Source organism: Corvus brachyrhynchos, unplaced genomic scaffold (assembly GCF_000691975.1).
Source record: "Corvus brachyrhynchos isolate BGI_N302 unplaced genomic scaffold, ASM69197v1 scaffold331, whole genome shotgun sequence".
Lineage (NCBI taxonomy): Eukaryota > Metazoa > Chordata > Aves > Passeriformes > Corvidae > Corvus > Corvus brachyrhynchos.
This window is the reverse complement of record NW_008237229.1, coordinates 136,835-151,850: the sequence shown is the minus strand read 5'-3', so window position 1 is coordinate 151,850 and position 15,016 is coordinate 136,835. Positions and strand designations below refer to the sequence as shown.

The 15,016-nt window shown below is 39.4% G+C and overlaps 1 protein-coding gene across 1 annotated transcript in view; it reads right to left on the bottom strand.

The window, feature by feature from the left end:
• MTCL1 (microtubule crosslinking factor 1) overlaps positions 1–15,016 on the bottom strand; it is a 48,768-nt gene that overhangs the window by 23,537 nt on the left and 10,215 nt on the right. Inside the window, 3 exon segments of the mRNA XM_017729441.1 lie at positions 4,394–4,582; positions 6,146–6,376; positions 9,191–9,283. Coding sequence (XP_017584930.1) covers positions 4,394–4,582; positions 6,146–6,376; positions 9,191–9,283 — 513 coding nt within the window.

Here is a 15,016-nt window from a genome sequence, read left to right as displayed (position 1 = left end):
TATGGAAATGACTGCAGGTGCTCATTCACTGACCTATCTGTTTGGGCTAATGAAATGTGATGGTGTACAAGATGGGGTTTTGCAAGAAATGCACCCACAGAAGCAGAATTAATTCCATTAACATTTAATGCCAATTAGCAGTTTCCTGCTATCCAGCAGCAGTCTCCATCATGCATATAAGATCACCTACTATTCAATATGCAATGAGATTTTATGTTTCCACCATGCATTTTCATTCTACTACCTAATTAAGGCTAAATTCTCCAAACATCTCAAGCCCCTTGTGTAATAATCAGAATGAGAACTCCTTTGAAGTTTTGCCATTAATGTCATAACAGAAGCTGCTGGGTACTGAAGGCATCAAAATCTGGTCTCATCCTCTTTGAAAACCTCAACTCCAAATGTCTGTGAAGTGCTTTCGTTCAAGAACCATGTTCTGTGTTTTCTGGTGTGCTGTATAAATCTTTCTCTGGCAAAGCAGTCAAAAGGTTCCACAAGAGAAATGAGGGAGAAGAAAAATAAAACCAAATGACACTAAAGCAAGTTACATCTCTCATTCCTGTGCATACATTTGATAATTTTAGGGTCCTATAAAATTTGGTTTGCAAAGAAAGAAGATATGGACTAGCACATAAAGGAGACAAAAGAGCCTCATTGCAGGTTTGTAGCCTGCTGGGATGAGGGCATTTCTTATTTCTAGAGGCATTACATCAATGTCACTGTTATGAGACAAGTACCCCAGGTGCCCCCTGGCTTGCTGGGATTTTAATTACCTTGCCAATATAGATCCAATTTTGGTTACATACTTTGTACTCACGCAGAGAAGTCTCTTCTGCATGACTTTGTATTTACAGTCTGAAGTTGGAAAAGTCTGTGAAATTATTTTTTTCTGTTTTGCCAAACTGGAGTGGTTTTGGGGAACAGAGAAAGTACTTTTGAGAGAATGTGCTCTGAAATACAATATTTACATCTAGACATGCTTTAGATTTTGTTGGCAAAACTGCTGAACAGCATCTTCATAAGACTAAGTCCTGTAAATACAAAACGAGTACTGTTATAGTCTTCCCCTTCCTTTCAGGCATGTTGCACAGCAGAAATTTGGCATGGCTGTGATTCTCTGGACAGTCTGCCATGCAAGGAGATGGCTCTTTAGCACCTTAGCTGTTTCTAAAATTTAAAGCTTAGAGGAACCTCACTGATTCACAACTGATCCAAGACAAGATAATTACAAAGGCTTTACAAAAGTTTAAAGCCTTGTATCCACAGCTCTGGATTTATAGAAAAAACAGCTGACAATGAGCAGAACCTTTATGTAGCAAACTCCAATTAAATTCCAGGACATTGGAGCATTTACTAAATTGAGTCAACAACAGAAATGGGAGCATTCAGCTCTAGAAAAATGTTGGACAAGAGCAGCTGTTTGCAGTTTGGTTCTGCTTTAATCACAATTAATTTTTCTCTGAGAATTTCACTTGAGAATTTCACTGAAGACTTTAGCCACAGCCTGGTATTACAAGCAGTTTAGTAGAGCAGTCAATTAAGAACACAAGGTCAGGAGTCTAAACAGCAAATGAGAACCTGTGGTTTTTTTCTGTCTAATCACAGATCTAGGCAAAAGATAAGCTGGATCTTGGTGCAACTCATTTTAGTATATTTAGGGCTTAATGACTATTCCTTTGGGCTTTTCTCTTAGCTAAGCTTTGAAAACAAACATTGTATGAGCGAAAAGACATCAAATTGGGGATTTTCTTTACACCTCTCCCAGCAACAACACTACTGTATTGTTTTTGATGCTTTTTCCACTGGACCACAGATGTGTACATTCTTTTCTCCTTACTTATCTTACAACATCTAACAGGCATCTCACCCTTTATATTCAACTGAAACAAAGCTCTTCCTTTATCCACAGGCTTGTTCTCCCTGATCTCTTGCCATACACATAGAAACACTGCCTTTCAGCAAGCTGTCCTCTGCTGTGCCCCCAGTCCAACTTACCTGTTTGTCTCCTGCCCATGATCAAACTTCCAGCCTGGCTCTTAACCTTGCCTGACTCTTTCTGCTGTGTCCCCCAGCTACCAGCCAAGGGACAATGCCATGCAGGGAAAGATGAGTTGACTCCTCTCAGAGTTCCCATCTACTCTGCCTCTCATCAACTAACCTTTTTTCTCCCCTTTCTGCTCTGCCATGCCTATATCCCTCCACACGCTGGCCACATAAAAATCCCAGACAAGCCGGATTGGTATACTTTCCACCAAGCTGAGTATCTCAAATCACAGTAATATAAAATTAAAAGTTGCGTGTTGAAATTAAGGCCTCTGGGTTTATAGTTTTTCTCAAAACAATTCCACTTTCCAGGCAGGGTAAAACAGTCAGCAGCAAGCGTGCAGGCTGAAAATACAAGCCATCAAATATTAACATTAAATGTTAAAAATAAATATGGGTAACCTCAGGTTGTCATAAGCCCGTTATTTTTTCTGACCTAGTTATCTCAGCCACTCCTTGACTAACTAAATATTTCATTCCTCGTGTGAAGTAAGTGCTGATGCATTTCATCTTGGAGCTTGTCAGGTAGATGCAGAAACTTTGGGTTCTCCTGGGCAGGTACAAACCTTGGAGACTTCCAGCTGCACCACTCACTCCAAATTCCCTGTATAAACAGTGTTTTTTTCCAGCTGTGGGCTTAAGGAACCTGCAGAAAACCCCTCAAAACTCAGTGTGTTTTTCAGCACATCAGTGCTTGTGAGAAGATGCCCTAGCAAGCGTAGGCAAAACAAATAATAGTGCTTAAAATAAGGAATATTTAGCAAACCCATTCATTCTTGCTGTGTTGAAATAACAGTTTTTCCTGGTTGGAAAGCAAGGAATCTGTTTTATCTTGACAAGTTCATTTGGATATCATCCACAATTCATTACCATGAGGGATACCAAGATGTGGTCAGTTCCTACAGATCATTTTTGTAAGCAAGATTATCTGGAACTTCTGTGATGTAAATAAAAATGAATTATAAGCAATTTGTTGCCAATTTCTGCTGCCTTAATTGAGAACAATGCCTAAGCAATGATTATTTCAAACAGTACATCATTCATTTGAATGTTCTTGGTTATTTTAAGAGATCTATATGGAAGGTTAGTACATGACAGAGTTTGTACAGAAACAGCATTTTGGTATATATTTATTTTACTAATTCTAGAATAAATCAGTCTACAGATGGAATGCAGTTAGACGTGTTCAAGAACATCTCTTCCATGGCCTTCTACAGCCTTTATCAGAAAAGAGCTTGCTGAGAGGAAGACAGGGTTGGCAGCAAGATGGAACCTTTCCAAATGCCAAATTGAGCAAATGAATACTAACTTGGTAGCACACTTCACAGAAAATAATAGTAAGAGAATATCCTTTTTATGTGATAGAGGCTTCTGTTGCCTGCTGCAACACATAGGCAGTAAGCAAACAGGTTGTCCACAATCATGAGAGTCAGGGGAATTCAAGGTGAAGAACTCAGATGCAAAGAGGCGCACAATCCCCAGGCCCTGCAGTGACTCCAGCCAACTGTTGTGATCATAGGGAGTACATATTTGCCTGAGAGCTGTCACTGTGGAGCAGGCTCCCAAGTCAAGGGCCTGGATAGAGAAGGGACATCAGGCATACAGACTGAAGACTTCTTTTTCCTTGAATTTTTTTTTCACATAGAATTCTAGCTCCATTCTATATAGGATTGCAAATAAATCCATGTAACAGGATGCTCTCATATGAACAGTTTCCATTTTAAAAATATAAGAAATCTGTCTCCATTGAATGTTTTTTATTTGTATTGTTAGGATGGTTAGTTTATTAAATGTAAAAAGGAAAAAGCTAGGATATATGGCAGTGCTCTGACACACAGTCAGGGCACAGGATATGCCAGTGAAAAATTGGCATGATTTGCTTTTGGGCTTTTAAAAACAAGCCCAGTGACAGGAAGGAACTTTTACATTGTTTTCCCATCATCTCTAAGGGAAACATTAAATACATGTGCTACTTTCTTAAATTATTTAAGGGAAATAAAATCACATGTTCTTGCTAAAAGCTTGACAGCAGAGTACAATAGGTATGCTCAGACAAGAGGAGCATGTAAATTCTGCAGACCATCACATTCTGATAGATGTTTCTGGGCAAACAGCCACAAGAGGAAATAGGATTTTTCACTGATAGCATCTGTCAACAGAAGAACAGTAATCACGTGGCTCATGATTAAATTTAAATATAAATATAATGGATGAAATTCACTCTAATTGCTGTGTAGCTAGAATTGTTTACACAAATATGATTCTAGGTGATTTAACACAGCAGCACAGAACTCTCTCGAAAAATCCAGAGTTTCCATTCCCAGGGCAACATATATGAATGGTGTAGTACCTGCTTCTGCTGCTGCAGTAATTCTGCAGTCTGCAGCTGCGGTCCATGATCAGTGCTCTCTGTGATGGGACGCTGGGAGAAATCTGTCAGTGCAAACACAACATCCTCTTCCTCCTCCTCTCTCTCTGCATCATTTGCCTTCTGCTCAGACTGAATGCCCAAGTCTGGGAGGGCCTCAGGGTGCTCGATCTAGAATGCAAGAGGGAACACAGAACACGCTTTTGCCATTTACCTCTGGGGCCAGAAATCTATGGAAGGACCAAGGGGAAGGGACTGCATCTCCATGGTGGCATATATTGACTTCAACTCAGGCTACAGAACTGATCTTTGGGTGGTATATGACATATTGCACATGTGAACACAACACTCTACAGGCCTGTAACACGGGATCTACGCACCTGAGATGGGTGTAATGTCATATGATGGATATAATCCATCACACATTAATCAAAAACTAAAAGACGCTGGTGTATTGTGTGATGAAGCAATGGAGATTAGGAAGTATCCAAATCTATCACTTTATTTTCTGCAAAGCATGAGCAAAACGTGACTCCAATTATGACTAGAGCTGGGCGGATTATAAATTAACCAGACAAAAATCCTGAACAGTCAAGAAATGAAAGCTTTTTTGGTATTAGAAGATGAGCTAGTTTACACAGAAGCAAATTAATGCTGCTGAAGTAAAGTAGAAGAAAATTACTTCTAAGTAGTTACTCATCTCTTGTTTCTGACTCATATTACCACAGCAGATGAAAGTAAAGATGTTCATCCACCCTTTATCTAAGAATACAAAACATTGGAGTATTCAATTTAAGCATACTCTGACTGGACCTGAAAGGTTACTTGTACTGCCAAATGCAGCAAACCTTGAAAAACACTAGGCACACAAAAGCATCAACAATACTGAGAAAAATTACTTTGTTGCTTACCACATGGCTTCAGAATCATATGAACCTGCAAAACAAATCTATTGTTCTCAAGAATTTAGTATAAAATATCAGAATGGGGAAACACTTTATTTTTTTTTCTTTAGCTAAGAAGCAAATGGTAGTTCTGGGTGTGCAACTCAACACTTCCTTCACAGCGAGTGTTGGCTGGCAACCACACCCCTGCTGAGATGTGTCAGCTTGGGGATTCCAGGTTGTCATGTACTTCTGAAATTCCTGATCTTGATTTAGCCTCTACTTGGAAAAGCACCGTGATGACGACTGGTGTACTGCTGCTGACGGCGATAGACGCATGTATGGAGAGGGGGAACAAAAAAGGATGATTCACTGTGAGTTCCCACAAGAAGCTGTGTAATTCTCCTGTGAGCACAGAAACAGAGCTTCCCTCCGTCTGTATTGCTGAAGGCTTTGTAAGGAACACACTGTGCACAGGATGAGAAAAACAACAGCTCAATCCATCTAAACAGATTTGACTCCCTCACCTTGCTAATGTGCTTTTTTGCTTTCAAAAAATTACTCAGGAGTCATATCTCTGAGACCTAATTAATTTTGCATTTGCTATGAGAGAGTTTTTCAGGACCAGCTGTTTGTACTAGTTGAGGGTTTCCATTTAAAGATGGGTGATCTGTAACATATCATGCAGAATATACTTCAGCATAAGCCAACTTAAGCTTTCATGTTTAATTTGAATCCCCTTTCAACATATGTGCAATTTTAAAGCTGCTGATGCCACATCATATTCAAGTCTACACTTAAAGAAGGGACATCCCAGCACTCATCTGGGTTGTTAAGGTGGGACACTTACCTCTAATGTGTCCTCCCCTTCATCCTCCATTCGCTTGCCTTGCCGCCAGTGTTTCAGCAGCCACTTCAGTTTGACATACAGGAGAAAGGTGTCCTGCTTGAAATGCCTGAGTTCTTGCTGCAGCAGATTTTTCTCCTGACTCCAGGTCTTCTCTTCCAGTTTGCTTTGCAAAGTCAAGCTCTGCACTTCCAAGTCTTTCCTCCGCAGGGTCTGCATATGCTCCTCCTCCAGCTTTAATGGAATAACAGGCAACATGTCAGTGGGGTGGTGTCCTGGGGCAGTCTCCAGGACTTGTACTTCATTGGGTGAGACAAACTGAAATCTCTAATTTTCACCAGTAGTGAGTAACTATTGAGTTTGGCTCAGTAAACTCAATAAGGAAATTAGAGGATAGCACATGGTAAGTTTTGCTTAGATAACCATATGAAAGTAACCTGCCATGGAAGTGGATATTTACTTCAAAGATGTACAACAGCTCTGATGCTGGTTGAACATTTTATAGTATTCATATTTTCCTCCCCCTCTTGATTGTATCTCTGCAGTAGGTTCCCAGCACAGCCACCAGCCCACACTGCTGCACATATCACACACACTAAATGCATTTGCAGCCATTCGTACAAGGTGGGATCACAGCTGCCCTTTAGACAACCTGAAATATTTTCCTTGCAACTTCTCTCCAGAGCCACAGACTCAATCCTTCCACAGTGGCTACGTCTCCCTCTGCCTCTAGAAGGGCAACACTTCTGAAGAAACCACCTCCAGTACTTCAGATACAACAATTGCTCCCTCACTTCTCGCAGTTCATACTTGAAGGCATCTGAATGATACCACACTAAACAGTCTCTCATTCTGGCATGACTACCTGGGACACAAGCAGGAACTGAAGAGACAGGAACAGATTGTAAGTCAGCATTCGACATGTCTCAGCCTTAGTACTAAAAACACCAAGAAGAGCTCATTCTTTAGAGGACACGTATAATTACACCTGTTTCAATGCAAGGCCGCCTGAAACATCATTCTTTAAACATGACCTCTCCCCCAATATATAAAAATCAAACTGCGGCATGACCTGAACCCAAAAGCACTTGTACAAGTTAGTTGTACAACATCTCATATTGTGCATGGATGAGAAAATGTTTCCACTTCAAACAAGCGGTGGCTTCTTCATTGATGAAGAAAATGCAGATGGAAAATGAGTACAGAGTCACTGTTTACAGGTGCCAGTTTCTGTTGTCCATTCTGCAGAACAACAGCCTCCCTTTTTCCTGACCAGTTCCATAGATGAAATCTGTGAAAGCCACGGTACACTAATGACCACAACAATCCAAACCATTGGAATGCACCCTGCAACAAACAATGTTCACATAAGAATAAAGAATATTTCAGGGACTAGGACTACCTAGCAATAAATACTGCTAAGAAATATGTGTTTGATTTTCATGGCAGCATTCAGATGCTTCTGAAACAGGCTACCAGTCCATACTAGACAATTTACCAAGGACTTGCCTGCCATCTAAATGATGTGCTCTGGCATAATGTAAATTTTTACCATCTATGCTACTATGTCTTAAAAAAAGTTCACAATTAAATTGAAGTTATTTACAGTAGTTGCTAGTTTAAAGGTGTTTAAAATGAAGCTTAAAAGTAGTGTGGAACAAAATTAGTCATAATGGCCTGAAACGCATACACACAACTCTGAATAACACTCATGGAGATTGTACACTGCTAGCACACATTAATTTGATGTCATTAAACATTCCTAAAAGTGAAATAATAAAAGAAAGGCTGATTTTAAATTTAATTTTTACAGGAAGAAATAAGTAGATTTGATGATGATTCTTCCACCAGATGAAGTTATGGTTAAATACAGCAAAAATCTGAGTAATTTTCACCAGCAATCCTGGAAGCTAATAAAAAAAGTACATTATCAACAGGATGGGCATAATCTGGAAGAAAAATGAAGAATCCAGAAGATGCTTTTATTCTGCTATTTCTGCTGGCTGTCAACATGAACAGCTAGCTTTGATTTTGGTGCATTTGTCATTGTTTTTACAAGCTGTTATATTTCAAGTCCCTGTGTCATGAATTCTTGCAGAAGACCCTAGTGGAGGTAGATTTATAGAGTATTATGCTTTTTCAATGGATAGCAATTGCAAAAGAAAAGAACTTTAAGAGGCAGGCATAGCTTCCAAAAAGCTTTCACAGCCAAGGCAACTAGGAAGGAAATCAATTGACTGGTTGCCTTCAAAAGCTCCAGTGGAAAGCTCCTGTGGAGATCAACTGAAAATTAAAGTTAGTTATGAAAAAACTGAGAGATACCACTTGGGCATAAAGAGATTAGTTGGCACAAGGAAAAATTCTTTTCAGTATGCAACAATTATGCTGAATTTAGTCTATAAAGTAAATTTAAAAAGAAAACTTCGGTTAAGAACCAAACAGCCTGCAGAAATTAGCAACAGATTTTTTCGCTCTAGGAGCTAGAGATCACAGAATGATTGACTAATCTGTTCCAGCCTTCAAAAGAGCAGGGGGAGCTCATGTAAAAAAATATGATTTATTCACCAGTTATTAATAAGAAGATTGGAAGCATTGAATACTGAGAAATACAAGAATGTCCTGATTTGTTTCTCAGCTATGTGTGCATAACAACTCCTCTAACTTCAGAGAAGTGCTGGATTTTCTTTGGGCTAGGAGAAGTCAGAATAAGGTATAGAGCTGAACTGAGCTCCCAGGGATCAAATGCACCCTTCTCCAGCTCACGGAGAGCTGAAGGGTGACAGAATTCTCCATGCAGTATTTCATGTCTCTACCACAATTTCCCCTGCAGAGGGGAGGACAAAACGCTCCACCAAGCAGAGAAGCCAGATTTGAAGTGGCAAAAGAGGCTTGAGTTGAGATTTCCCCAGATTCCAGATTCTTCATTTACTCAGACAAGATCAGACAGGCACAGGCATCAGGACACAAGTTCCCACAGTCCTGACAAACCAGGCTCACATCACACATGATGGTCATGCGTCTCTCCCAGCATGGGGGTTTTGTATTTACCTGGATGATCCTTTCTGTAAACTTTTCTTGTTCCTCTCGGTGAAGTCTTGTCTCCTGCTCAAGCTGAGCCTGAAGCTCCTGTATCGATACATTCTGTACAGGTAAAACATGGGAATCCCTGAGCTGATCAGCAGAACAAAGGGATAGGTTTAGCAGAAAATGTGTCTCCGGGGTGTAAAAGAAAGGAAAAAAGAAAAAGAAAAGAACCACAGGACAGACATCTGCACAACTCAGGGTTATCAATAGTTAAAACCAAAGCACAGTGTGCAAATAAATAGCAATGCCCTAAATCTGTGCAGGAATTTCCTGTGTGGCTTCTGGAAACTAAAGCTGGGATGCTGATGTTACATATTGCATATTCTCTTCAGGCCTCTGCTCTGGGTTTGCACTTGAATAGCTGAGACTCCTGTTTGCAGGATTACGTATTTGGTGGTACATTTCTTCATCATAATACAAGCTATACAATTTTAACATCTCTGCACAAGATTAATCTAATGCATGTATATTGTACCTAATTACTTACTCATTGGCAACCGTTTTGATTGGGCAGTTAATGGGATAGCATTTAGTAAACCAGCTAAGCATACCTAAGGTCACTTTCTTCAGATACAAGACAGCTCTTTGCACAAGTCAACTTCATGCTGTGATTTCTACTCAAAATAATTACTACAAAAATGTCACAGTGATAAGCTGTGTGAGCCTGATATCTGACCAAAATAATTAAGTATCCCCCCTTTCAGGTCCAACACTGTTTTAATCTTAATACCTTCAATTTCATGTTCTCATTAAGTTTGGCATCCCATCAACTTCACTCCTGAAAGTTACTTAACTCAGAAATAAAGACCCAAGAAGGCAGAGTCAGATCTCATTATTTGTACTACATTAATTAATCTTGTGGCATTTATACTGCTGATCAGAACTTTCTGTGCCCTTCACTTTGTGTCTCTCACATTGGTGCTAAAACTGATTTATCTGTACAAAAGCAATGCTTGGCTGGGTGCCATCCTCTTCACATGTGTGACCACAGAAAACACTACAGCACCAAACTCTTACTTCCCAGAGCAAAGATGTTTTTAAAGACAGGATTGCTTCAGGCTTCAAAGCGTAATCCCAAATTCTCAGCTGGCCCATGTCCTGCATGCTCCAACCTCAGCAGCTGCAAGAACATAAGGAAGGTCGTGGGACTGCTCTCCTGGGCTGTGTTGCCATTTCCCTGAAGCATCGGCCCCGGCACCCGCCCCCTCCCCAGGCACTCGTCCCACTTCCCAAGAGCAAAGCCAGCAGCTGCTGCTGTTCAGGCCACACAGCCCTTGTTGGAACATTTTGGTTATTCACAGTGTATTTCTCACTGGAACAGACACTCGTCACTCCTCTTTTAGGGAAAAATGAGATAAGGCAAATGGAAGTATCCCAAAAACCACCTGCAACTTTCTGGGCCCTATCAGTTCCTTCTTTACTTGAGTCATTTATTGACTTGTGCATGTCTGTTTTGTACCTGAGGAAAAGACACTTCCATCCCTCTGAAAGGTACACATAAAGTGACTAAGAGAACATTATCTGCCTTATCAATTTCATCTGTCTCTGTAATGTGTCTGCAGACATTTTGTAGTGCAAAAGGTCAAAATTTGGTCTCACAAGTAATTTGAAAAGAACTTCTTGTGATGGGATTTGTCAGTTTTGCACAAGCATTTGTAAATTGTTAATTCTCTCATGCAATAAAGGAAAAATTACTTTCATCAGGACTTTCTGCATTACTTTATTCTGATCAGGCTTCTTTAGGAAGATGGCAAATAAAAAACAATGTATCAGTTAATTAATGCATAATTTAAAAAAAACAGTCTGTTCCTTCCCTCTATGAATTCAAAATTATTAACTCATCCAAATTTTTAGTAAATATGTAGCCCATGCAAAGCCAAGTTTCAGGGAACTTGGGTGCTAGGATTACATGGTAACTGTTGGAATTACTGAAAAGAAATTAAATGTATCATAAAGGCAGATGCAGTATCACGGGCACACTGCGTGAAAATCACGTCACAACTGCTTTGCCTCTTTAAGGACAATACATTTTTGTAATTAAAGTTGAAAAGCAGCTAGTGCATGAATGCAGAGCTGCACACCTTTTTCCTTCCAATGCAACCTGAGAACTCTTCCTAGTCTATAATTAAATACAATGCCATTTCTACCAGATGCACTGGGATATCTGCACTCTTCAAATAATGGGAGGTAAGGCTGCCTAAGTGCCTAATAGATTGCTGCTAAACAATCTATTAGGATAGTGAATGAATAATATTTAGAAATGTATCATGTAATATTTGTGTATGCAGTTCAGGTACCTGGTACTGCACTGATGGATGTCTGTATGTTTATACGTGGAAATCAGTCCCCTATCATACAATCAGCAGGGTATAGTATGTGGCACAACTGTGGTTTTGTTTTGTTCTGTAAAGCAACACTACTACAAAATGGACACAAAAGTTGATAACCTGTTATATTCCGTTCTTTGTTTCCTTTGTTCTCATTAAGGAATGCTACACAAATGGAAAACACCCCGAATATTACAGCCACCACACAATGTACTGACACCACAGAACAGACACAAACTCACTACAACCAGACATACAAACACAATACCATGGGAACTACGAGCTAGTGCTACTCTACCACAGCACCACAGAAACAGCTGCACTCATCCACAGCTCAACACCGACTAATGGTTTCCCATGTACCCCAGTTATTGCATTACCAGATGCACCTCCACTCCTGTGCCCTCAGACAGGCACTGCCAAATCCTTCTGCTCAGTCCTTTTATCTCACCTGTTATCACTCCAGAGCAAGCTAATCCATGCCGGTGTCTTTACCTCAAGAGGACGTGCAGAGAAAAGTCATCCATGCCTGGGGACTTCGCCACCGCTCCCTCACTGTACTGACCCCTTTTCTCCCCTCTCAGTGTTCACAGCTTTTCAGGTTACTTTCCAGCTCACACAATCCCACATTTCTGCCATGACTTGTATTTACAAGATTGCCATCCAAGACAAGGCTGGGTTTTACTTGTCTGTTTTCTCCATTTTACCGTAGCTAATTACAATCTCAATTCGCCTGCAAACTTAATCAATTTATATGCAACAACCATGAACATGAAATTTCATGGAATCTTTCTCTTAAGCTTTTTTTTTTCCCCAGAAATGATCAAACAAAATAAGGCCTGAGGAGCCAGGGTCGAATGATGCTCTCCAGCATTTGCGTGCAATTCCAAGGAAGTCAAAAGATGAATATTTTATGCTCCTCCTCTAAAGCTACATTATAATGCTTTGATATTTGGATCTTACATTTGAACACATAGTTTAAAAATTGCTACTTTTTCACACTTTGACAGCTGACCATTGCATGCAACAATCACAAAGAAAGTTCCAGTGCCTTTTGCAATGTTTTTTACATGCAATTCACATCTAACTGAATTTGCAGAGGCTGCTTCTGAAGATGTACTCTTCTTCTCACCCCTTAAAAATAGATGACATATATTCCATTTGCTAGTGTAGAATAGGCAATAGGCAGCTGTGTGATTATTTGTCTATGCTTATATGAAAGGTCCCTGAGTTTCGGAAAACACAGAACACTTTGCTCCAAGTCTTTAAAAATCCATCTCATTGTATGGATAGTATACAAAGCCTCACCAAGTTCAGTTAGGACTCAGATATCCAGATTTACATCATAAAGGGTCTTTTAAGCCATTATATTGTCAACCTCTACAGAACTTTACATAGCAAGAAAGAATACAATACATCAAAGTAAATTATTCTTGCTTCCCCTAATCTTGGTGGGAAGGAATAATCACAGCATCAGTTTATCTTTCTTCTTCCCACAACTTTGCATTGGAGGAATAGTGGACGTAAGACATACAACTTTCTATGTGGTCCTTAGTTGTTGTTGTTCTGTTTGCTTTTTTTACCAGAAGAAAAAAAGTCACAATGTGTAAACCATTCACTGTTTCCTTTCTGGGAAAACAAAATCTTTAACCAGAGAAATGGGTGTGCAAATTTTCAGCACATGACTGGGACCTGCTGCAAAAACCATACAGCTGAAAGGCTCTCACATGGAATTATGAAAATTGCACAGAAACAGCACTAGTTAAAAAATAGAACATTCAAAATGCAGATCAAAATTCTCCTCATATGTCCAAAATGGATCCATACAGAAGTTTGATTCAAAGCAGGTAGTAAATTGACTTACCTAACTTGCACATCACTGCATCTGGTTGGTCCACGCTTAACCCAGTAATTAACTTAGAGTTATACATTTCATATCGGAGTAAGTAAGGAAAATGGGCAAACATATAAGAATGGCTTAGAAGAAATTATTCTTCAGTGTGTGCTATTCCTATTTTATTACTAGACCTTGAGGAAAACTTGTTGTTTAAGACATGCTCTCACATTCTCCAGACTATTTGCTTTTATTTTAAATCTCTGGTGACAATTCACCCCTTTTACATGAGTTCCTTTCAGTGGTTCTTTTTCCACAACCTATGAGTGTCAGAGATTTTATGGTATTTTTCTGCACAGAACCAAATGTGCAAGTCTTTAAAAGCCATGTATTAAAATAATCAAAATCTGAAATGCCAAGTGCTTTTGCCTTTGATATACACTTGTTCAGGTAAAGGCAGAACTGATATTCCCTGAAGGAAGAGAACTAGGAGATACAGCTCCAAATTAAAGCATCAAATATCAAATACAAGCCATATCTGGTCATTTGAAAGAGTGACATTTATCTTCTTCAGAATGTCTTCTGAATAAACAGGAGGAGACTGCTTAAGGAAACTGCCTTTCGTTTATGGATATTCCATAAATATCACCAGATGAAAAATTATTTACAATTTTCCCACTGCTTTCCATTTGTTGCCATAGGATGTTTGCTCCATGTTACCTTTTTCAGTTCTCCTGTTTGTTTTAGTCATGGCAATTCTTACTAGTTCACCTGCTTTTTCCTTGGATAGTAAAGAATGATCTCCCCCTCCCACCATAGCAGAGTGCTGCTAAAATCATGAATAATGGATCGAACATCCACTCCAATGGGCTCCAGCCTCCCACAACAGCAGCTGAAAGGCTTGTTTCAGCAAGAAAACAAAGCCCTACTCTTAAGGCAATTTCAAGATATAATTTCCCTTGGACTGGGGCTCTAACCCACCTCCTTAACATGCAAACACATTCTAATAATACTGTTGCACTAACAACTGCAGTGCAAATCCCAAACAATGGCAGATGTTTACAGTTAGGCTACGGGGTAGTTTCAAGCACATGTCTGTCTGCATTTATTGTATTTAATCAAACCATTAGGCTCCCACAGTGCTCATTTTTAAAAATAGAAGAAATTGCTATATGGAAGCTGTTCGGCATTGCTTGTGAAAATTTTAATTTAAAATTCAGCTTGGAAAAAAAAAAGATAAATGGGCTTGCTTGAATAAAAAGAAAACATTTTCCTCAGCGAAATGAAATGTGCTGTTTTCATGCTGAATGTCCACACACAGTAAGAAGATCATCAATCAATGTTATCCAGTGGCCAGTATGTACATTTTCACTCCTTAAGTCAAAGCAGATAAAAACTCATGTAGTCATACCCACTGTGGGCATTAAAAGGTTTGAGTCTCCATTTGAAATTTCTGTGGTAATAAAAAGACCCCTTTGGTATTTGAATAGTATTTTTTCCTGCTCATTCATCTGGAACAAAAAAAATTAGCAGTTTTTGCTAGTGGAGTGTATGAAATAAAAAAAATTGTATTAAAATAATTAAATTGAATAATGAAACTAAAATGAATAATGAAATTAAAAATGACAA